The sequence below is a fragment of the Chanodichthys erythropterus genome, chromosome 20 (genome assembly GCF_024489055.1).
Source record: "Chanodichthys erythropterus isolate Z2021 chromosome 20, ASM2448905v1, whole genome shotgun sequence".
In the NCBI taxonomy this organism is placed as follows: domain Eukaryota; kingdom Metazoa; phylum Chordata; class Actinopteri; order Cypriniformes; family Xenocyprididae; genus Chanodichthys; species Chanodichthys erythropterus.
Window position 1 is genome coordinate 27,810,002 of NC_090240.1, and position 24,845 is coordinate 27,834,846.

The following is a 24,845-nucleotide window of genomic DNA, read 5'->3' on the forward strand; positions in this document are numbered from 1 at the left end:
TAATCTTTCCGGTGTGCCGTTGTTGTTACCAACACACTGAAATACAGTACAGTACATGATCCGAGTCATCTGCACAGCACATTTTATTCTCAGTATTTCTGATATTTCAGTATGTTTTATTTTTTAAGCAAGCCATCAAAAAAGACCAAAATAAAAAAACAAAATCAGTATGTTTTATTTTTCTTTAAGCAAGCCATCAAAAAAAGACCAAAAGAAAAAACAAAAAGTACTCTTAATGAAAATGTTATATCCAGATAATAATTGTATTACATCTTATGATTATTATATTGTGTGAGTTAGATGAAAGATTGTTTGATTTTAATTTGAAGTTTAATTGTCTGATGGTAGATTAATCTTTAAAGGCTGCAATCCCAGAAACATGAACTCAAAATAACACAATAAGACATAATCTATCTTAGATATGCTTCTGTTTATCTGAAAAAATATGATAATGCTTATTTTAGATAATCCTCCTTTTTTATATACTCTTTTTCAAATCAACAATTATTCCACACACTGTTAACCACTCTCAGAAAAAAAGACTTGGGTAAAGCTGGTTTTATATTCGCACATTCGGACTTCTGATGAATTCAGACTTTTCAATAAATGTGCAATAAATTAATGTTTGCGAGTTTTAAGCAGCGACATGATATTGACAACAAACTATTGTCAACTTACAAACTTTTTCACAGTCGATCAAAACAGGCAAGTACTGTTTTAATGGCATATTTACTTGTGAATGTCCACTGAATGTCCAATGTAGTGTGATTAACAATACGGATGTCCGAATGTGCGAATATAAAGTAGAAAAAAGCTACAAAACAGCTGTCACTGGGGCAGTAACCTTTCAAAAAGTTCATTATTATACCTTATTTACACCATAGTACTTAAGGGTACATATTTTAGTACCTACAATGTAGCCTACAAGTTCCTACCTTTTGAAAGGGTGCCACCCTAGTTTTTCCATTTTTTTTTTTTTTTTGGCAAGCAATCAACTCAAAGACATTCATATGTTTAGAAATTATAGCAAATTCAATGAAACTTAAAATAAATTCAACATCCTTAAGAACTTTATTATATTTTATTTATATTTGCATAGTACACAATTTATCTTAAAAAAGATTTTTCATTTTAATTCTCTGCTAAATGTCCATGTAACTCAATGCTTACAGGGATAGTTCATCCAAACATAAACATTCTGTCATCATTTACTCACCCTAAAGTAGTTCCAAACCTGTGTATGAATTTCTTTGTTCTGCTGAACACAAAGGAAGATATGTCAGTAGCCAAACATTTTACCCCCCATTTACTTTCATAGTATTTCTTTTTCCTACTATAGTAGTAAATGGGGGACAAGACCTGTTTGTTTACTGACATTGTTCCAGAGAAATTCATACAGGTTTGGAACAACTTGAGGGTGAGTAAATGATGACAGAATTTTCATTTTTGGGTGAACTATCCCTATATTTCAGCAGTAATAACTGGTTCGATTTATGAATCTAATGGTGAGGACAAGCAGTTTCACAGTGTGTTGGTTAAGACTGGCCATGGCCTATTAAGCGCTTTCTATCCGAGTATGCTTTTTGAACCCTGACCCCTCTTAAAAGCACTTATAGTGCTTAATCTACATTCTACTAATAAACATGAAAACCTGGAAGAAAAAACAGATTATGCCTTGTTAACATCACTGTTTGTGTGTTTTAGCAGGCCTAACACTGAATAATGAGAAGAAAGACAGTGTTTTTGAAATAAAACAGCATTACACACCTGTTGCCTCCAACATTTGCTACATCAGCCATCTCTGTTTAACCTCATGAATCAGTTTAAATATGTCTTTATTTACTCTGGCTATGTTGGAAACAGCCCTAAATCTTTAGTATGTTTATTACAACGATTAAATGAGTCTAGCTTCGTTATCTCATGGTAATAACTGACTAAACTGGATTTGGAAATAGTTCAAATAAAATAATCTAATCAGCTGATTAACCGTCTTTCTGTGTGAAAGAGTGGGTAGTAAAGGACTGTTGCTGAGTGTGGTCATCCAATCCTGGTTTGCGGGCATCTTGCGTTCTTCAGACTCCCATCCCACTTTTACTCATAAAAGATTCCTGGCTGGCAGGCCAGGCAGTGGCTAATTAGTTAGCTACTATTCGACAGCAGGCTTAACCAGGTCAATCCGGCCTGTGGATCAACTTCAACATTTCTCCATTTTCTACCCTAACAGAAAAACGCGGCGCGAGAGCAGATGCTCTAGATCGCACACATTTGCGCGTCTTTAGTGCAGTTTGCATTGCATCTAGGTAGTTTCGCACAGCTCCGTGCTACCGAAAGCGCTTTCCAGCAGCAGGAGACACCTGGATTTCAGCTGCAAAAAGCCAACACTGCAAGCCAGCACCTGGGTTTACAAATAAAACTGTAGTTTGGAAAAGCAAAAGTCTCTCAATCTGTCTGCAGAATGGCGAGACCTTCAAGGTAAGTGCGTTTTGTTTCTCTGTAGCTTTACAGTAATCACAGGTTCGCACATGATGTGATCTGTATGTGGGTCTCTCCATGTTTGCTAAATGCTAACTGGCTAACCAGCATTTTCTGCGCGTGTTTACATAGCTTCCCAAAACAGCACAAATCAAGCGTAAACGCGTAGATTTTGATCTCTTTATACGTTAACGGGTATTTTTTCATTTAAAACATGGCAATGTCGGTCTCTACATCCCCAGACGCACCTATGCTAACCGCAAGCGGCCAGCTTCAAATAAAAAAGCGGGATAGTAGTTCTCGCTGGTGGGTAATTAATGTTGTTCAAAACCAGCCAGCTAGGCACTATCACAAAACAAGGTGGAAATCGCTTTTTGGTTATTTAACGAAAATGTGGTACGCTGATAGCATACTGCGGTGGAAGTTTCCCGTATTTTCCACAGTTAGCCCCGTGAGCATTAGTGTTAGTTTAGCGGCGGCGTGTGTTTGAGCAGCAGCGCAGCGTGAAACTCCTCCAGCGCAATGCGCGCCATTATTTCACACACACGACTTGAGCCATTTCTCCTGCAAACTTGTGTTTGTAATTAATGCACCTTGGATTTGGATTTGGTTTCGGTCATTTAAGTCCCATAAGTGGGCAATAAACATATTTTTTATGCTAAATATGTATTTAAATGTGCCCTTGTTTTTCGTAGCGCTGATATGAACCCATAAGCTCAAGCCAAGTGACGTTAACAGTTGCAACATGTTGTTTATCATTTGTCAAACAGTAAACCGGATTATTAATATGCAAACTCTCTCGGAGCAGGGAGTGAATGCTGGTTTCGTCGGGATAATTTATGGACTGAGCAGGTCCTGAATATTGTCTGACCTGCAGGGCCTGTAGTTCAATGCCCCTATCTGAACACAGTCCCTCCCCACACTGCTGCTGTTGGCATGGCAATTAACCTACTCCAACATGGCACCCCTGTCTCCTCTGCCCCTTCACCACTGCTTTAAATAAGAGGAGTGACAGCACTGTTGCCATATGGAGAATGAATACAAAAATCTGCAAGCATTTAGAATATGATTTTATTTATTTTTAGATTCATATGATTTAGTTTTTGTAAGCCTGAAGAGAAGTTCTGCTGCATTCAGGTCAGTTTATTATTATTTATATATAGTTTCCAACAGGTGGGTTGGTGCTGCCAGTTTTCATTTGAGCTAAGACTAATTAAAAATATATATGCATTAAACAAAAAATGCACTTCAACCAAAAGCAAAAGTTCTGATAAATGTTCTTTTGTTCCTCCCACATTAAAAAGTAAACAATCAGCTGTTTTAGCTTCATTGATTATTTTATGGTTATTGATGTTGCAATGTAAGTTCATTAATATGGTGTAATAAGATATTAAATATTAAAGTTGGCATGAATCAGAAGTTGCAATAGTCTTTTCTTCTCTATTGTGATACATATCCGAGTGAAATGGCTGCTTGAACATGAAAAAAAGTAGGATGGGACTTGATTTTTGTCTGATTTTTGTCAAATTGATTTGATGGTTTGCTATTGCTATGTGATGTCATGTGAGTGACATGTTTGTCCCGCCCTCAAGCCAGTAAACACATCATCAGAGAACAGGAGAGATGTCCTTGCGAGAGGGAGCAAAAGTTATTTCGATTAAAGATTACCAGGGCACATGAATAAAAAAAAAACATTTTTAATTTATAAATAGTTAAATATTACATACAAATAAGAATGCTTAATTAATGATAAATGATTTATAAGCAAATTGCATTCATGTTTGTTCTCTTGTGGGTCATTTATTTTTGCTTTCATGTTCTTTGTGCACAGGAATAAAAGGGTTGTCGACTATGCACAATTCCAAGAGTCTGATGACGCAGGTAAGTTCCTCTAATGCAAACATCCTGTTGCACACCTCACCATTGTGTCCCATTTAACAGGGTTACGGAATTTTAAATGTGTTTTCTTCCAGGCTTAGAAAAGTTATGGAAATTATTACAAACTTAAAAACATAATAATTGAAAAAGATCTTTAATGTTAAATAATGTCACCGTGCTGCAGAAGATGCAGTGTTGTATGTGCTGTGAAGTCATGCTCTTTTATAACCTGAATGACTTGATACAGATGAGGAATTTGGAAAAGAATCGGAACGACCTGAGAAAACTTCTGTAAAACGCAGGTCAGTCTCTTTGATTAGTTATAATATTTTTAAGTAGTAAATATGTTGTATCTAAGATAGTAATGAAAGCAAAAATAATAAATTGCGGTTGTAAAAGTGTGATATTTCAGTTTAAGCACCACTGTCAAATTTGCATGCATTTATTTTAGCTTCCTCCATTTGGAACGTTATTTATGAGCTGCATGCATATTCATTACTCTATTAGTTATGTTTAAATTCATAGGGGTTGTATTTTGTCTGAATTATCTTATATATCACTTAAAATAAATGTTTTATCTCTTCCTATGTAGTGATGATTCTCGAGTCAAGGACCACAAGAGTAAGTCTAAGTTTATTTTTTTACTATATATTTTTTATTCAGTTACTGAATATTCTAACAAAATGCTTTTCCATCCCCATATTCCAGAGGATTTAAGTGATGATGATAATGACTATGGGGAGGATGAGGAAGAGGAGGATGATGGTGGTGACAGTGATTTTGATGCTAAAGAGGCCAGCAGGGGGAGACAGGCAACAGCTAAACGGAAAAGGGCTGCAGGTATTACCAGTATAGACCGTGTGACTGCTTCATTCATTACATTCATTCACCTTTGATAACTACTTTCTGTGCACATTTGACACTTTACCTTTTAAATTTTCTTATTTTAGCTTCTTTATTAAAAATATAAATGCACAATATGTATAAAAACAATGACATGTTCTTCAAGTGACAATTAAGTAAATATTGCCTCAAGGTTTTTTCCCCCAATTAATTATTCAGTAAAAATTTGGACATCCAAAATCGTGTGGTCCAAAAAGTGTGGTCAAACATTTTACTGGTAGTGTATAATGTTTAAGGTTTAGTTCACACAAAAATGAAATTATGACATCAATTACTCATTCAATTAATTAATCAATTTCAATGTCACCATTTTTGAGTGCTCCATGGTACGTTCACTGATCTATGTTTATATGTGAATAAAAGACTAAATTAAATCTGTTCGAGCGAACGTGTCTCTTCAGAAGACTTGCATTAAACCGCTTGATTCAAATGGATTTATTTTAAATTCTTTTTTAAAAAATTTTGAAGCGTCAGAGTTTTGGGTAAACTCGACGCTTTCAGTGGAGGAACAGAAATCTCTTAGATTTCATTAGAAATATCTTCATTTGTGTTCTGAAGTTGAATTAAAGACATATGGGTTTGGAACGACATGAGGGTGAGTAATTAATGACTTGATTATTAATGATTAATGACTAATGATTATTACTTTAAGTACAAACATCCCAGCTCTAGACTTGTGCCGATATTCGGTAATGCGATAAATGGCGATAATGAATATGCACGATATTGTAATCGTCGGCACTTAAGAATACCGTAAATAATAATTTATTACCAATTATTATTTTTTTATAAGGCAATGACACATCAATCGTATAAAATGCACAACACCGCTGTATTCTGCGTCAAAAGTACACGCGCTCAGATGTAAACAATCCCAACCTGCACGAGAAGCACATGGCGGAACCAGTGAAGGAGACGAGCTGAATGAAAGTGTGCGTTCACTCTCTGACAGCAGAGGGCGCTGATGGAACAGCAGCGTGCAGCGGTTACCACGGAAACCGTGCAAACAAAGTAACTGCGCTAGTGAAGTTTTTAAAATGCTTCAAACAGCCATTCATTTTTTTGTAATCTCAGTGTTGTTCATTACAGCACCAAATACTGAATACTTAAAAAAGACTTAAAAGGATATTTATTTTCAATCCTAAACATTTTTATATTTTAATCTGGACTACAACATGCCTTAATGATTAGAAATGTTCTGATTATTTGTTATTGTTCAGTAAAACTTTAAAAACATACAGCTTCATTAGTTAACATGTTAATTCATTATCACTAAACTGACAATAAAAATACTTATAAAGTATTAATTATTATTAATTAATGTTAATTTCTTATTTACTGTTTAATAACGTTACTAAAATCTAAATAACTTATTTAATGGACCTGATATAAAACTAACAATGATCAGTTGTGTTTCTAAACTAACATTAACAAAAAATAACACTTTCTGTAACAAATGTAGCTACTGCTCAATCTTAGTTAATGCATTAAATAGAGTAAAGTGTTATCTGTTGTTCTTCATAGCCTAATTCTTTTGCATTTTAATCTGTTTAAAAATTTCAGTCAGAGTTGTTTTTGTTTTATTACAAAAAGAGTTCTTAGGGGCCGTTCACACAGAACGCGTCTTTGCGTCTAAAAGCGCTCAGGAGTGGTTTTAAAAAAAGCGCAGCATAGAACGCGAGGGTCTCGAGACGCGCTTTTGAGACGTGAGGCAATAACGACAATAACGGAAATAATAGAAATAGGCAAACAGCAGAATTGACAGATACAAGTTTTGACATGGAAAAAAAGAAAATAAGATAATAATGAGCGCCCCCCTCCGCCATGTTGCCGTCATATAAAACAGATGTCATGCCAACTTGCTACTGTAAACAGAAGCTCGCAACGCTTGCCCCGCCTCCGAGTTCTTCTGATTGGTCCACTGTTTTGGAACTGACATTGATGAGCGGCGATGCATGTAAAAGTTGAAATTCTTTTAACTTGACACGGCGTCTTAAAAACGGGGCGCTCATGTGAGAGGCGCTGCAAAAAACGCGAGACGCGAGCGTAGCGGTCATGCACGTCCGTCAAGCGCGTGTTTACATAGAAAAACAATGGGAAAGTAGCGCATTGGAATAGAAAAACGCGTTCTGTGTGAACGTCCCCTTAAACCTGTTAAACTATGACAAAAATGGTTTTGCAACTTAATTTTAATATCGTGATTATACCGTATACCGTGATGAAAGCTTCATCAATTAATCGCAACATGAAAATTTGATACCGTCACATGCCTACCCAGCTCACAAACTTTAATCTGTCAGTAGTAGGGCTGCAACGATTAATGCGCGATCAATCGTTTGCAAAATAAAAGTCTGTGTTTATGTAATATATATATGTGTTCTGTGTATAATAATTATGTATATATAAATACACACACATACAGGTATAAAGTTTAGAAATATATGCATGTATTATAAATATATATATTTATATATTTTATATTACGTATAAACATAAATATTTTATATTAAATATATACATGAATGTGTGTGTATTTATATATAGATAATTATTATACATAGAACACACACATATATATTACATAAACACAGTCTTTTATTTTGCAAACGATTAATCGTTGCAGTAGCCATATAGGCAGTGATTAGTATTTTATTTTTATTAAACTGTATATAACATGTATATAAAAGTGTTTCAGTTTCATGCACTTGTTTGTTTGCTTTTATGCTATTAAAATGCAATTTTATTCTTTTGTTCCTTTTTACAATGTCAGTCTGTTCTCATCTGCTAATTAACTTGCTCTTATTCACTTAAGCAAAAGCGCAGTTAATTTTTTCATGCCTGTGTTGTGATTTAATATTTATGCATTTTGCATATTAATGCATAATTTTAACAAACCTTCAGCTTGTGTTAATTAACCACGTATCTGCTCTTTTGACACACAGATGACAGTGACGATGATGGAAAAGTTGTGAGGAAGAAGGGCCGGCAGGTGCGTCAGGCTGCCACTAAAGCTGCGTCCAAACAGAGGGAGATTCTTCTTGGGGACGGAGGAAGTGAGGATGAGGAGGGAGAGGAAGAGGAGGAGGAAGATGACAGTGACGTTTACACTGGCGGTACAAACAGTATTATGTCAGAGTCAAACTATTTCAAGAACATTGACATTCGCACATTAGCTAACCGTGAGATACTTGATATTTTATACTTTCCCTCATCTGCTCATAGAGGACTCAGGCAGCGATGAAGACTTCATGGTTGAGGATGATGATGATGACAGTGATTATGGCCGACCCAAACGGAAGAACTCGAAAGTGAGCAGAAGAAGCAAAGACAAGAAGTCCCCTAAACCCAAGATAAGGGCTACAGGTAAAGCCACCCATAATCCTACTATTACTACAGATTGTGTCTGCAAAAAAAGGTCTACAGTAATGCCTTGGTAATAAATCACTTCCTGCTTTAATTAATTACAAACTTCCTCTAGTTACCTTTAACTGTCACAGTTACAGTAATTAAGTCAATTATCTTCTCCCAGCGACCCGAGGGCCAAAAAAGAGGAGAGGAAAACGTCAGACGAAGGTTAAGAGAGTTGTGAAAAAGGCCTCGCCTAAAGCCGAAGATGAAGATATCGAGAGCAACAAGGAGGAAGAGGAAGAGGCGCAAGAGGAAGACAGGAAAGAGTCGCCCGCCCCCAAGAAGACACAGGATGACGAAAGCGGCGCCGAAGGGGAGGAAAACAATGACAACAGAGAAAAGGAGGAGGAGGAAGAGGAGGAGAAGGAAAATGAGAATGATAAAGAGGAAAAGGACGATGTTTCTGAGGAGGAAGCTCCATCAGGCGAAGACTGAGCTCTTTCGCCTGCTGGTGAAACGTGTCTGTTATCTGTTTTTCTTAACGAGGAGCAGTAGAATTTATTTCCCACAATACTCAAAGAGTGTTTTGGATGTTTGTTATGTCTCTCGGCTTGTAAATACCATATCTCCGAACAAAATCTGTAAAGTATCATCAGACCTATTCTAAAACTGTACGGTTTGGCCTTATCCTGATCGATGTTTCAATTATAGCTTTGCAACCTTTTTGCTGAAACCGTTTTGTTATAGTTGACCTTCAACGTACGACAAAGGACGAAAACGACTTGCCCAAAAAATACAGATTATACTGTCGGCTCTGTACTTCACAATTTTTCAAAACGCATTTGAAGAACGTAACTGCTCATTTACTCCCAAACAAACTAATTTTTGTGACTTTTAATGTACATGATCTCATCCCAGCTGCATTTACCGTTGAAAACACAGGCTTATAATGAACATATACGCTTGTCGTCATGAACTGCACTGGATTGTTGTGGCTGCAGTTCAGTCACGTGATTTCCTTGCTACGTCAACTGTACGTTACATAGCTCTAGTACGCTACTTTCTCCCACTTTCCGTGCAGTTATTTCTTGATTCAGTCTAGTAAATCAGCTTTTTCCTGTCTGAGCATTTGAACTAAGATGACTTTTTCTATGGTTGTACTGAACCTCTTTCATGGTTGGCATGCTTTCATGTACGTGGTGCGAAGTACGTCGGTGGGTGGAGTCTCGGGCTCAGAATGAGTGATGTCAGAAGTGTGCTAGTGAAAACCTTATTATTGACCTCTGTGATGCTTCATGTGTGCATTTTTTAAGAATATTTTGATGCTTATAGATGCCTTTTTAAATGCAGTCCGTTGAGCCATTAGAATGGTAAAAACGAGCTGAATTCAGTGCACACCATCCATAGCTTTCTCAGCTTCATATGACTATTTTTATTGCGTGTATCTCCATCCTAATCTGTAGCCTTTCAGTCTATATCATAATTTATCCAAAATAAATGTTTGTTTTAATTACGCTATTCTGATTTTTGTAAAATTTGTTTTACAAGGAAAAATAAAATGTATCTTTAAAGAAATCAAGTGACCTGTTCTTAACTTTTTGTTTTCTTAGACTATAATGGAAATGACATCATACTTATTTAATTAGCCCCTTTCAGATTAAAGACTCGCATCAAGATGTGTTCCTCAAGTGCTGGATGATGAATGTAGCTGAATCACAGTTCCCACCTGATTTTATATGGAGTGAAGATTGCTCTCTCGCTGTGTTTTATGTTGTTACGTCTCCTTCATGCTGTCCTTTATAACGAAGACTGTAGCTACTTCCCAGAATGGCGGAATATCGTTAAGATCACACATGCAATCAAAGCAATAGCTTGAGAGAAATACTACTGTGAATCTTTTATTCTTACATGTGAATAAGATCTAGAGATCTTTCTGGAAGAGTTCAGCTGAGCAATAAGACTGAAAGTTGTGTTATTTTAATGCTAAAAGTGTGGCAATGACCTCTAGCATTCTTAGAGGATTTCTCGGCAGTGCATAATTCAATGTCATCTCAAGCAAAATACTGGTTTACGGTATGGTCACATTTACCGTGTTGAACAACAGAAAACTGCTTGGTTTGAAAGAGAGTTATGTGTGAGCTGTGCTTTAAACAAATGGACCTTGTTTACCCTTTTAAAGTGTGACTATATTTACCTTTCGACGAATTTTCATGGGCAAAATCCAGTCATTTAAAGAAGAAACAAGCAAATGGGAATTTCGAGTCTGCAAGATTTTTCCACGGGTTCAAGTTGGTCATGCAGATTCGCTGCATTGAAATCTGCTTGGATTGAAATTAAAGGTGCCCTAGAACTTTTTTTAAAAAGATGTAATATGAGTCTAAGGTGTCCCCTGAATGTGTCTGTGAAGCTTCAGCTCAAAATACCCCATAGATTTTTTTTTAATTCATTTTTTTAACTGCCTATTTTGGGGCATCATTAACTATGCACCGATATATAGGTTGCGGACCCTTTAATTCTCATGCTCCCCGCCCCCAGAGCTCGCGCTTGCCTTGAACAGCATAAACAAAGTTCACACAGCTAATATAACCCTCAAAATGGATCTTTACAAGATGTTCGTCATGCATGCTGCTTGCATACATCGGATCATGTGAGTATAGTATTTATTTGGATGTATTACATTCGATTCTGAATGAGTTTGAGGCTATGCTGCGTGGCTAAAGTTAACATTACACACTGTTGAAGAGATTTATAAAGAATGAAGTTGTGTTTATGAATTATACAGACTGCAAGTGTTTAAAAATGAAAATAGCGACGGCTCGTCTCCGTGAATACAGTAAGAAACGATGGTAACTTTAACCACATTTAACAGTACATTAGCAACATGCTAACGAAACATTTAGAAATACAATTCACAAATATCACTAAAATATATCATGGATCATGTCAGTTATTATTGCTCCATCTGCCATTTTTCGCTATTGTTCTTGCTTGCTTACCTAGTCTGATGATTCAGCTGTGCACATCTAGACGTTCTGCCCTTGTCTAATGCCTTGAACATGAGCTGGCATATGCAAATATTGGGGGCGTACATATTAATGATCCTGACAGTTACGTAGTCGGTGTTATGTTGAGATTCGCCTGTTCTTTGGAGGTCTTTTAAACAAATGAGATTTATATAAGAAGGAGGAAACAATGGAGTTTGAAACTCAGTGTATGTCTTTTCCATATACTGAACTCTTGTTATTCAACTATGCCAATATAAATTCAATATTTCTAACTTGTGTGAGCTGTGCTTCATTGCACTATTGACAATGGAAAAATGACATTTTCACCCCTGAATTTTTGCCAGTCTTTGAAATGTAACTTATATGATCACACCTTAATAATGACAACCATTTTAGGATGGTGAAAATTCAGTCATCATTTACTCATGCCGTTCCAAAACTGTACTCTTCTAAGGAACATAAAAGGTATATGAATAGAATATTTTAACGGCAACAAAATAAAAACATTGTTTATCTTCTGCTTGGTTATGAAGAATAATACTAATAAAAAAGTCATACAGGTTTGCAACAACAGGAGAATAAATCATATTTGGGGGAACTGTCACTTTAAGATGAGTTATTCAGTGTCTGACCCCATGGTCTAACCTCAATCATAGGGTACATGTTTATTTTGGCAGAACACATGAAGTTTGCACAACATGACGACTGTTGACATGGTGAACAATAATTTATTGCAATATTACTACAGTTTGCATTAGTTTTTCAAAAGCTGTTGAATTTTTCAGATAAACACAGTACAATATTCTGGCCATGCATTCCAGCCCAAGACCAGTTTTAACAAGATTAAAAATGTTTTGGAGGACTAGAAAAGTTCTAGGAATTCTTAGATTGGTGAATTATTAATTAAGAGTTCATTCTGGTATTTAATTGGCGTTAATGATTTTCAGTCTTGGGTAAGGTACAAAACTTTATTTATATTTATTCATTTTATGCCTTAAATTTCTTAATTTCCCTCCTGTATTTAAATGTTTCTCACATTTCTCTTCCTGTAATATTAATAAATACAAATTTAACATACAAGATTATTTGAAAGAAACTGAACCACAAAAAAAAAAAAAAAAATGTATAATACCAAACTTAGCAGAAATACATAAAAAATATATTGCATCACTGTGTAGGGTTTTGTTCTGTTTTTTTTTGTTGTTGTTTTTGTTTTTTACACAAATAAGATATTAAAAGCACATTCACTGTTTACAGTTTAGTTGTCTTAAGTATTTCCAGCTGGTCTCATCCAGAGTCACATTTAATTGATTCAGTTTGTATTACAGCAACTTTCTGTTCTGGAGCGGCTTTCTCTGAAGCAGGTGGAGCAGGTGCTGGTGGGGCTTCCACCATGGCTGCTTTTTTAGATGCTCCTAGAAGGTGAATATATTCAGTCATATAATGTTGCCCAGTTTAGTATTTATATCAGCAATTAAGTATGTAACTTATCACCATGGAAGTATGTTGTTTTTACCTGTGAGATTTCTGTGGATGCGGTTGCACAGGATCACGCTAAGGAGAAATATGAAACCAAGGCATCCGGTGACCAAACCACACACCAAAAAACTGTAGCTGCCTTTTTTCTGAATAAGCTGGAAGAAATTTGTTTGGGGTTATTTACTTTCTCTTAGAAAATCCTTCCCAAGTGTTAAAACACGAGCGCAAGTACTTACTGATCCAACCAACACTTGCAACGTCATCTCGCCCATTCCAGAAGTTGTCACTAAAACTGTTGTTGCACATCCTAAAGGAGATAAAAAAGAATTTTTGTTGTTGTTTATGTGGTCTTGTCTGTCCATAATTGATTCCACTGATTCGAAACAAATGTTTTGAAATCGCCCATCACTAGATATTGTTGAATAAAGTCATTACTTGTTTTTTTGGCACACAAAAAGTATTCTCATTGCTTCATAACATTAAGGTTGAACCACTGTAGTCACATGAACTGTTTTAAATACATCTTTAGTAACTTTCTGGGCATTTGAAAGTGTTAATTGTTTTGCTGGTAATGGAGGCCTCACTGAGCCATCGGATTTTATCAAAAATATCTTAATTTGTTTTCCGAAGATGAACGAAGGTCTTATGGGTTTGAAACGACATGAGGGTGAGTAATTAATGACACAATTTTTGGGTGAACTTACCCTTTAAAATAGGATGTGTGTGTGTGTGTGTGTGTGGGCTAGTTTTGGGATGTATTTGAATCCCAAAAGTGAGCTAAATATGACAATAGCTTCCCCTTTTTGGGAACATCTGAGAATATTGTTAAATATAATTAATATCATGTATATAAATATATTAAACAATTGTTCTTAAATATAAGTACTTACTGATATATATTAATATATATTTTTTCAAATTAATATATATGTTTTTAATTAATTTCTAATTAGAAAAAAGGAGGTTGTCGTATTTAGCAATTAGCATATGTTAAATTTGAATTTAATAATAAACTTGGAAAAATTCATATTCATATATAGTACTATTTAGAATAATTATAATGAGATATATATATATAATATATATACTTAATATTTAATATAATATTATTAAGAAATATTTATATGATAAGAATAAGAATTATTTATAATTTATATAATAATTACAAAAACTATAAAAATAAAAATTATTGTTATGAAATATAGAACATAAGAACAATTTAAGTAAATGGCCCCACACCGTGATATAAAACAAGTATGTTGTTGTGTGCCGTTTACCGCGGTAGTTTAGGATGTCTTCAGTGTAGGCCACTATGCAGGGGAAAACACTACTGATGAAAAGCCCGAGCAAGGTCGTCCCAACAAACAGAAACACTCTGTTTGTGTAGAGGATCATTAAGAGCAGCAATGTTATAATCACACCAGCCTTAACAAGAGAGAGAGAGAGCAGAGAGGATCCATATTCAACAATCGTAAATCTACAATTCATCACAGACTCAACAGCCTCATGTTGCATTTCTAACAACTGATAGCAACTGCTTTAATGGAGCATGAAGGTAGTTTGGGTGGATGTATACTCTGTAAACAGTGAAAATCAGCTGTATGTATGTTAATTACAGTGCTTCATAATAGATTACCATGTTCACAACGAGCAGATATACCGGCCTGAAGCGGTATGATAGCGGGATAGACACTAGTCGTCCAGCAGTGACGGCTGCCCAGAAGATACAGTTCAGGTATCCTGCCATTTTAGTGTGCAGAGACATGGGAGCTGAAACAGCATACGTGTAAACAAAGCCGGCATAGACCCCCTAAAGGTGAGGTTCAAGGGTCAAGTGTGAATATTAACTTGCAGTTCTCAAAAAATATTAATAAAAATAATTAGCCTCATTACAGTTTTTACAGACGCTAGGACACATTTCTCAATACTTAGACTTCTGTTGTGCTCACTGTGTGAAGAGTTTTGCAAAAGTGACCTATGTGGGCTAAACTGAGGATCAATTATCATTGTTTTGGCACAAAATGCATTCAATGACTACATCTCTCAAATTTCAGGAATTCTTTTCTCACTCAGACACAACAACTGCCAAAACTATTTGTACGTACAGGCCAATTTGCACATGCTTACTGTTTTCAAAACTGTTAAACTTATGTTCAAAACAATAACATAATACATAAGACAGCAATTTGCTACAGTAATATTGTAATGAAATATATGCTGAATCTAAAAAAATCAAATACTATCAAAGCAATTAGATGAAACTGAACACCTACACAAGCATTCGTTTTTCAATTTCATTATCATCCATTCAAAGAGGAAAACTTCGGAATAATTTTGTACTGTTATGTAAACAAGGTTCATGTAACAAACTGCAGTGAATTATAAACAATACAGTGTTATTCTTGTTTTTTTTAAAAGAAATTTTACAAAAGAAAACATTGTATAATGAAACCTGATGTTAGTGTTAGGTCAGTATTTTATGACTGATAAAGTGTGTTTGCTGGGTGAAAACCTTTGCTAGTGTTCTGGAAGAATGAGTTGATTTGAGACCTGAATGAAGTGTTTTGGTAGATTTAGTGCATTTTGAATGTGAAATTAACTGCTGTGCCAAGATGAAAGTTGGTTAGGAGAACTGTGTGAAGAGTTTTGAAAAAGTGGCCTAAGTATTGAGAAATGTGTCCTAACGATTGTAAAAAACTGTAAGTGCACTCACCATAATGCCCTCTGTCATAAACAGCACCATGCCGCCCAAGATATGGATAACAAAAAAAGTGGCCGGTAACCCACGCATGTTACCATTCATACAGCAGCTGAAAATGTTTCCATGTCCTGAATGATGAAAATCTAAGGAGAAAAGTTGGGGAGAGTTATTAAGTCAGAAGTTCAATTGCATAATTGCATTATTGTTTTTATAAAACTACTATACGAGTACCTTATTGCTTTTATAAAACGGTTACCATACAATAAAAATATTAAAGCAAAAAAAAAAGGATTTTAAATGCAACTTTTATGAAGTAAAGTTTCACCAAAAGTCTTCCTTCCGCCATAACAAATAGTCCCTGACCATGAACAGCAACAGATGTTTCATTATTTCATTATTTAGTCTTTTTGAGTGTGTTAGTCAGCGAAGACTTTTACATTGAAAAGACTGAATTGTTTTGAACACGGAACAACGCAACTGATAAATGCTTTAACTAGAGCTGTCAGTCACGGGAAAACCCCTTAAATGTTAAAAGGACAAGATATTGCAGCGGACATTTAGGTATATTTTTTATTTTGAACATAGGACTGACCTGAAGGAAAATGCTAAATCTGAATGCAGGTTCTAACATAATACAGTAAGCTTCAATGAACAATATTGAGAACAAACAGTTTACGTTGCTAAGTGCGGTTGCTAAGGGTGTTGTGTAGTGATACACAGAACCGGTGGGTGAAGAGGTCATAGTCGTGTTTTATCATGAATAAATCAAAATCGAGGACAGGAACTAACTGTTTTATAAATGTTTTTACATGTTAGTTTCAATCACCTTCACTACTGTTTGTGGTCAGTATGATTTTTATTTAAAGAAATTAATACTTTCATTAAGCAAAGATGCACTAAATTGATCAAAAAAAGACATTTATAATGTAACAAATTATTTTAAAATTTCAAAATGGCTGTTCTTTTGAAAATTCTATTTAGAACATATTTTATGGTTTCCACAAAAATATTAAGCAGCACAACTGTTTTCAACATTGATAATAATATGAAATGTTTCTTGAGCATCATATCAGCATATCAGAATGATTTCTGAAGGATCATGTGACAGTGAAGACTGGAGTAATGATGCTGAAAATTCAGCTTTACCATCACATTTTAAAATATATAACAATAGAAATTATTTTAAATTATAATAATATTTCACAATTACTATTTTTATCAAATAAATGCAGCCTTTGTGAGCATAAGAGACTTCTTCAAAAACTTTAAAAATTCCTACTGACCCCAAAGTTCTGAATGTTAGTGTAATTTAAAGATCACTTGTACCTGCATCATGTGGCTCAGGCATTCCTGTGATTTCTGGTGCTTTAGTCTCCATGGCTAACTCATCTTTGTCCAGCAGTGGTGGAGTGCTGTTTGGACAACAGGGAAGTAGCTTCTCTTGGTACATCAACACAAAAACTGCAATCGGCACAGGCAACTAGGAGAGAAAAAGACTGAGATGTCACAGATATCCAGGCCCTCCTGCACACTGCACACAGGGCTATACATCAGCTTACATTTATGAGAGCCATGATCCAGAAGGCGTACGACACACTGGCCTTCTCCTCGACCGGCTCTGAGTGTGGGGAATTCTCAGGAAGGATTACAGGTGACCTGTAGCTGGATCTGAAATGGAGAAGTATCTCTGTGGCATTTTCTGTGCTATTACTGCTCAGGCAGTGCCCTGATATAAAAGGCTCTGCAATCAGCGGGCTCACCAGAGCGCCAACCCCAATGAAGAAATGCAGTGCCTGGAAACAGAGTGAAGACACAGACAGAAAACAAAGTTTTGAGCTGTTAATTTAATGTGTTATTTTAGTACAATTGATTATAACATAATGCATTTAATTATGTGATATGTGCTTCCCACAGGTTTGAAATATACTTGTGGTGGTAGCTGGGCGAAAAATCCTCCTATTACCCACGGCACAATAATGGTCTACTACATGTGACAAACAAATAATGTGTGATTTTTAACAGTATTTTTATTTATTGATATTAATTTTAATTAAATAACATATTACATTTAATTACATACTAATATTATGCATTATTATGCATTGTAAATTATGCAAAATTACAGCATTTAAATGGTTCACATTTTTCTATGTTCTCCTTGCTGTCATATAGTGTCTCTCTCAGTGAATGGGACACAGATTTTACTAGTAAAATTTATAAAATGATTAATTATGTGTCAAATAATGTTCTTAGTCTTTTCTTCCTGTGGCGGAGACTACAATAATTTACTATGAATTAAATGGAAATCAAATTAAATACAATTTATTGTGTAACCAAAATACCAATAATGCCCAAAAGAAAAAGAAAAAAACTTAGCGTGTGACTTTAAATTATAAACAAGCCCGAAATACACAGGTACTCTTATTTTGAAATGTCTGTACTATTGCAGGCTGATCCTTCAGATTCTTACAACCGTATAAAACATTTTATATAAAGGCCATAAAGTAGACATTGTAATAATTCATCAACTTGAGTTCATTAGCAATCGCTTGGCATAAATCTGCACTTTTCGTTGATTGAGAATCACTTTGAAGCAGACTGAAGCGCTGTTGCGCGAGCTTGTAGAACGTGCAACAGCGCCCCCTTGTGACTTTGCAAAATGCAGCGCCTGTGGGAATGTCAGCGGGAGTAAACAGTTCTGACGCACACATAACGAGCAGGTATAAAACGACTAGTTTATCGATCGCGGATGGTTTCATTATCTTGTGCGGATATAAAAGTATAAGAGGATAAAAATAATAATATACTTGGGCGGCTGTTATTATACGTGGGCAGCCCGCCCAAGTAAAGTCTATGTGTGGGAATCACTGTGATATATGTGACGAGACATGTCTTCACTCACCTGCAGAAAGATAGCAGAGTCTTTCTTATAAATGGACACCAGTTGGATGTTTGCAATAGTGTCGATGATGCCCATAGCCAGGCCTGACACTGCCATAGCAACCGCCAGCAACAGCACATTATAGCAAAGTGGGATGATAGCAAAAACCACGGAGATGATGAGGGAGGAGAGGAAGAGAGCGATGAGAGCACCAAACAACCTGAGAAGACAAGGAAAACAGCTTTGTTGCTTGATTATTTGTTATTTTTCCCCCTTTATTTCATTTTTATGTTTGTTTCAAAATATCGCCAATTACAAATGCTGATTGTTAAGATCTGTAGTAGGTATCTATCAAGATCAGTAAGTGAACTCAATATTCCACAACATAATGTTCATTAGAACTTTTTTATGTGCTTTCGTGTGTCTGAAGAAGTTAGGGCTGCACAGTTAATTGAAATGAATAAATATGCGCTACAAGTTTTAGAGTGAAGCACAGCACTGTTTTTTTTATTATCCGCAAGTTACTTTCAACAGTAATGCAATATTGCAATTACAATATTGCGTTACTCCCTAAAAAAAATCTAATTGTGTTAGTTACTTCTTATGAAAAGTAATGCGTTACATTACTTTTTTGCGTTACTTTTTTCTTGGCTGGGGTTGCTTGTTTGTTTTTTAATTAGCCTTCAACAACAACAACAACAAAAACTAAATCTATTTTTGGCAAATGTTAAAGGAACACTCCACTTTTTTTGAAAATAGGCTCATTTTCCAACTCCCCTAGAGTTAAACAGTTGAGTTTTATCGTTTTTGAATCCATTCAGCCGATCTCCGGTTCTGGCGGTACCACTTTTAGCATAGCTTAGCATAGTTCATTGAATCTGATTAGACCGTTAGCATCACGCTTAAAAATGACCAAAGAGTTTCGATATTTTTCCTATTTAAAACTCTTCTGTAGTTAAATCGTGAACTAAGACCGACAGAAAATAAAAAGTTGTGATTTTCTAGGCTGATATGGCTAGGAACTATACTCTCATTCCGGCGTAATAATCAAGGAACTTTGCTGCCGTTCCATGGCTGCAGCAGTGCAATGATATTACGCAGCGCCCGTGAGCTCCTGCTTGCACAGGGAACGTGCATGGCAACCATGGAGACGTTTGTGAGAGACGCTGCGTAATATCATTGCTCCTGCTGCAGCCATGATACGGCAGCAAAGTTCCTTGATTTTTACGCCTGAATGAGAGTATAGTTCCTAGCCATATCAGCCTAGAAAATCACAACTTTTCATTTTCTGTCAGTCTTAGTACACGATTTAACTACAGAAGAGTCAAGTTTTAAATAGGAAAAATATCGAAACTCTTTGGTGATTTTTAAGCGCGATGCTAACGGTCTAATCAGATTCAATGAACTATGCTAGCTATGCTAAAAGTGGTACCGCCAGACCCAGAGATCGACTGAATGGATTCGAAAATGGTAAAACTCAACTGTTTAACTCTAGGGGAGTTGGAAAATGAGCCTGAAAAAGTGGAGTGTTCCTTTAAGGCCCCAAAAAGTGAAAGAATAAGCCCCAGGCTGATGGAAATGCATATTTACGCCTGTACAGTAGAGGGCGCAGCTCAAATAAACCTTTCAGCTGTGCTGCCATTCTAGATTGAAGAAGAATAGGATGCAGGAGAAAGAAAGTTCAACACTCTTATTTCTAAATCTAATCTGAAGTAATTTTTGCTTATTAGTATGGTTGAATTAGACCATTAAAGGTCAGCAGCAAAGACACTGGTTTATAAAGTGAGATTAAATACATAAAGTATATTTGTGTAATTTAATATATTTAATTATTACAGGTTTGCATAAAATTCTGAGATGGCATTTCACCTTTTTTATTCATTTTAAGGAATGTTTTCCTGCAAGTGAGATGAGTAAATGCATTACTTTACTAGTACTTTAGTTGCGTTACTTTAGTTGCTTGAAAAAAGTAATCTGATTACATAACTCAAGTTATTTGTAATGCATTACCCCCAACACTGCTTATAACATGCGTTTGGGATGCGCCAACCATTTTCCCAATCTTGTAATGAGTAGCACGTATGAATAAGAGTTTATGTATGGTTTAACATTTGAAAATGAAAGATATTAAGGCATTCATAAATTTTAGTAATTGTAATTTTTTAGTTGCAGTCTAAAATAAAATTATATTATTTTTCTTAAACCCTCGATTTTTTAAATTTACAGTTAAATATTATGTGAAATATTTTTTTAAAATTGTCATTTTTTTAAGTCTATTTGTCATATATATATATATATTAGTCTCGCGAAAGTGTATTTTTAATGCATTGTGTTCAAATCACATCTGTTGAGGATGTCAAGAAGTTTCAGACTGAAGGCTGACATGAAAAATTGCAATAAATCTGTGTTAAACTAAAAAATTGCCATAATAAAAGGTTAACCAAACTCTGTGAGAATCACAAGGTAAAAATTAAGAAAGGGACCAAAAAGTACATAAACTTCCAAGGCAAGAGTGTAATAAGCTCTTATAGCCTTTTACATCGGACATTTAAACACAGTATTTCACAAACAACAGAGTATTACAGCAATGGAGAGTTCATTTTGATCCAGATGTCCATCTTCAGTGGACTCCCCGCATAGTTTACCAGCAGATACTCACGTTTTTGTGAAAACTCCTCCAGTCGAGCTGCCGATGAGCAGGCAGAGCTGCTGGGAGAAGAACACCCAGGTGATCTCCTGTAACGTGGAGCCAGTCTGGCATTTCAGATCTAGGATCGTAGGCCCCAGAAAGGCTATGCTCAGTCCAAAGCTAAAGAACACACTCCAGTATGTCAGCGTATGTTGACAGTTCCTACGGAAAAGTGTTAATATACGCTCCTCAATTAACATAGCGTGAAAATCTCCAATCTATTCCACTGACAGCTGTACTTCCTTGAGTCCTGGTGTCTGGATGTTTCTTTCAGTTGGTTTCAAATAATTTGCTTAGGTGACAGATGTCAGAATTGATGATCATTTCCCACATTTATATTCCTTCACTCCTCCCATTTCATGAACCTTTTGTGCAATGCTTCTGAAGTTAATGCCTAAAAATCACATCTCAACAGAGCTCTTCGGAACTGTCAATGATTTTCAGTTAAACTGTCAATGATTTTGATCCTCAGTGAGAGTCGTGGATCAGAAAGTGAAAATGTGAAAAGAACTGGACTGCTTATATTAAATCAACATGTTTTATGGGACATTATGTCTGCATGTTTTCTCACCAGGAAAGAACTCCTAAAAGAACATTTATTAAAAATTGGTTTTAAATGCTTTACTGTTGGCTTTTCAACTTAGAATCAATGCAATGCTACAAGGCTACATCATTGATTCACTTTTATTCTACAAAATAATCCAGAAAGCCAATGGGACAATCATTAGCTTTGTACATTCACAAAGTGTTACTTATATATAGCACTTGTTAAACAATGGCCTATGAACTCATCCGACTTTGTCTGAAATATCAAAACTTATAAGGACAAGGTAAAGGCCTGCAAGTTTATATGTATGTTCCTTTGAGTCAATAAAGTCTTATGAATGAATAATGAAAATTCTGTCATCATTTACTCACCCTCACGCTGTTTCAAACCTGTATGACTTTCTTTCGTCTGCAGAGCAACAAAAAAAAAAAGATATTTTAGTTTATATAACTGTTATATAACTTTAACATAACATTTACTCATATGAAGTTATATTACAGATTTAGTTATTGCAAAAATAAAAGATTTTTAAAAAATATTTTTAATGTTTTCATGTTTCATTTTATATATATATATATATATATATATATATATATATATATATATATATATATATATATATATATATATATATATATATATATATACATACTACATTCATTTAGAAAACACATTATAAAATAAGCTTGAATATAAAGTAAAACAGATTAACCACATTTAAAAAAATATCTATATATAACAAACATATTTTGAAATCATATTCAAAATATTAGATATTTTTATAGTTTTAAGGACAATGTATATATTTTACATATTATAGATATTACACACCTTGAAGTACATTGAAGGACTCCCAAGGTTCTGTGGACCTATAAGATTTTAACTTATTGTATTAAATAACAAAATATTATTTCTTGTGCATAATGCTTCATAGCTTCATAACATATTTCTTATTGCAACTTTTGGGATGTATATTGTTGAGCTGCATTAAAGTTTACATTGTTATACATTGTGAATTTTATACTGAGAATAAAAGCTAGCATATAAATTGTTGCAAAGCAAACAGGCTTGAGGTTCTCATCTACATCAAAAAATGGTGTGCTCTGCACCAAATCAAACAACAGCACTACATACAAAGTGCTCTCAAATCTGCATATCCTGGTTGCCTTTCGGGTACCCATTTGGGAGTCTGCAGAAACAGTCGTGCATATTTCTCCTAGCAACAAAAACCTTTCAGTGGCTGTAAACAGCAGAACCATGATCCATAAATGCAACTATTTTCAAACGTTCAAGTCATCACCAATCGGGTTCGCAAATACATGCATGCTAATTTCTTTATCAAGTCTGATTAGATAACAATAGACAGTAAAGCTATATGACCAAACAGAAAGAGAAGTGATTTGGGAAGCGTTTGAAATGGCTGTCTTAGATCGTAGAGGAGAGGAAGCTGATGGCAGCTGTGTGTTTTTATAATGGACATTGATTAACAAACATTTTCTTGCTTCCTTTTCAAGTAAAGCTAACCCAAAGTGACTTATTGGAAGGTAATTGTAGACTAAGACCTCAAATACATCTGACATTCTGAATGAAGACGTGTTAATTTTCAACATAGCTGTCTCTCTGTGAATTGCAGGATGTACTTTGTGATTATGGAGATCAGATGTGTCTCTCAGTTTTCGGCCTCAGTTGGATAGAAGTATGACGCCTCATTTGTCTCATCAGCATGATAATACTGATCTGGCATCTTCTAAAGCATCAGGGACCAAATAAAATTGATTGCAAAATGATTGTCTAACAGAGGCTGCAATTTATCAAATCCATAATTATTATTAATGCATCGCCCTGTTGTAATCAGATACCACATACTGCCTTGCAATTTTTGCAACAAATGTTGTACTAAAACACACAATGGGTAATTAATCTATCCACTTTTAGAGGTGGAAACATTTCCAAAAGAAGCTTTTCAGTTGAATCTATCAACAGATTGGAGTAACTAATGTTTCAATAACTCTTGAGCAAAAGTAGATGTAACTGACATTCTTGTTTCTCTTATTTGGTCATTGAAACATTGTCTGATACATTCAGGTTAATCATTTTTCAGGCACATATGGCCATGACTATTTAGACCTGATGTTTTGAAAATGCAAGAGCACTGGCTATGAGCACTGGTTAACCATTGTTGCATTTTAATGTTAGGTTGATTTGTGAAATGCGCAAGGTCATGAGATGTTAAAATTTTGCAAATAGACATGAGAAAGGGAAACCTATTACATGTGACACACAAAAGTCTTCTTTGTCTTTGTTTCAGCTCAATTTTAGTTGGCGCCCTGAATCACAAATAATTATTGGTAAAAAATAATTGTTATTTCTCATTGTCTCCACTAGATGTCATAATATAGTGACATCTAATCAATGAAGATGTGTAAAAGAAGGGAGGAAATGATTTTATGGAGTAACCAAGCCTTTCGCAGCCATTTCACTTTTGTTATTTGTGAAATTATTTACTTTATATACTTATTTATACTATCTACAATTTATATTTAACATAATGTCACGGATTGTAAATATTATATTTAAAATATAATATTATAGTAAATATTATATTTATAATATAATATTATATTATATTAGAGAGACACACAGACAGACAGACAGACAGATAGATAGATAGATAGATAGATAGATAGATAGATAGATAGATAGATAGATAGATAGATAGATAGATAGATAGATAGATAGATAGATAGATAGATAGATAGATAGAAAGACAGATAGATATACAGATAGATATACAGATGGAAAGATAGACAGACAGACAAATGGATAGACAGACAGACAGACAGACAGACAGACAGATAGATAGATAGATAGATAGATAGATAGATAGATAGATAGATAGATAGATAGATAGATAGATAGATAGATAGATAGATAGATAGATA

General features: G+C 35.0%; 2 protein-coding genes across 2 annotated transcripts; one reads left to right on the plus strand and one right to left on the minus strand.

Moving 5' to 3' along the window:
* The first annotated feature begins 2,036 nt into the window (after positions 1 to 2,036).
* On the plus strand, positions 2,037 to 10,167 carry nucks1b (nuclear casein kinase and cyclin-dependent kinase substrate 1b). Its single transcript, XM_067371295.1, has 8 exons — positions 2,037 to 2,472; positions 4,304 to 4,353; positions 4,598 to 4,652; positions 4,943 to 4,971; positions 5,059 to 5,190; positions 8,196 to 8,366; positions 8,476 to 8,616; positions 8,783 to 10,167. The coding sequence occupies exons 1-8, from the start codon at positions 2,456 to 2,458 to the stop codon at positions 9,094 to 9,096; spliced, it is 909 nt and encodes a 302-aa protein (XP_067227396.1). The 5' UTR covers positions 2,037 to 2,455; the 3' UTR covers positions 9,097 to 10,167.
* Positions 10,168 to 12,330: 2,163 nt separating this feature from the next.
* On the minus strand, positions 12,331 to 21,666 carry mfsd4ab (major facilitator superfamily domain containing 4Ab). The gene is made up of 10 exons (XM_067371790.1): positions 21,327 to 21,666; positions 18,689 to 18,887; positions 17,346 to 17,579; positions 17,113 to 17,266; positions 15,799 to 15,929; positions 14,722 to 14,895; positions 14,363 to 14,510; positions 13,322 to 13,392; positions 13,123 to 13,240; positions 12,331 to 13,021 (listed from the first exon to the last, which is right to left on the minus strand). The coding sequence occupies exons 1-10, from the start codon at positions 21,554 to 21,556 to the stop codon at positions 12,894 to 12,896; spliced, it is 1,587 nt and encodes a 528-aa protein (XP_067227891.1). The 5' UTR covers positions 21,557 to 21,666; the 3' UTR covers positions 12,331 to 12,893.
* Between the last annotated feature and the right edge of the window lie 3,179 nt (positions 21,667 to 24,845).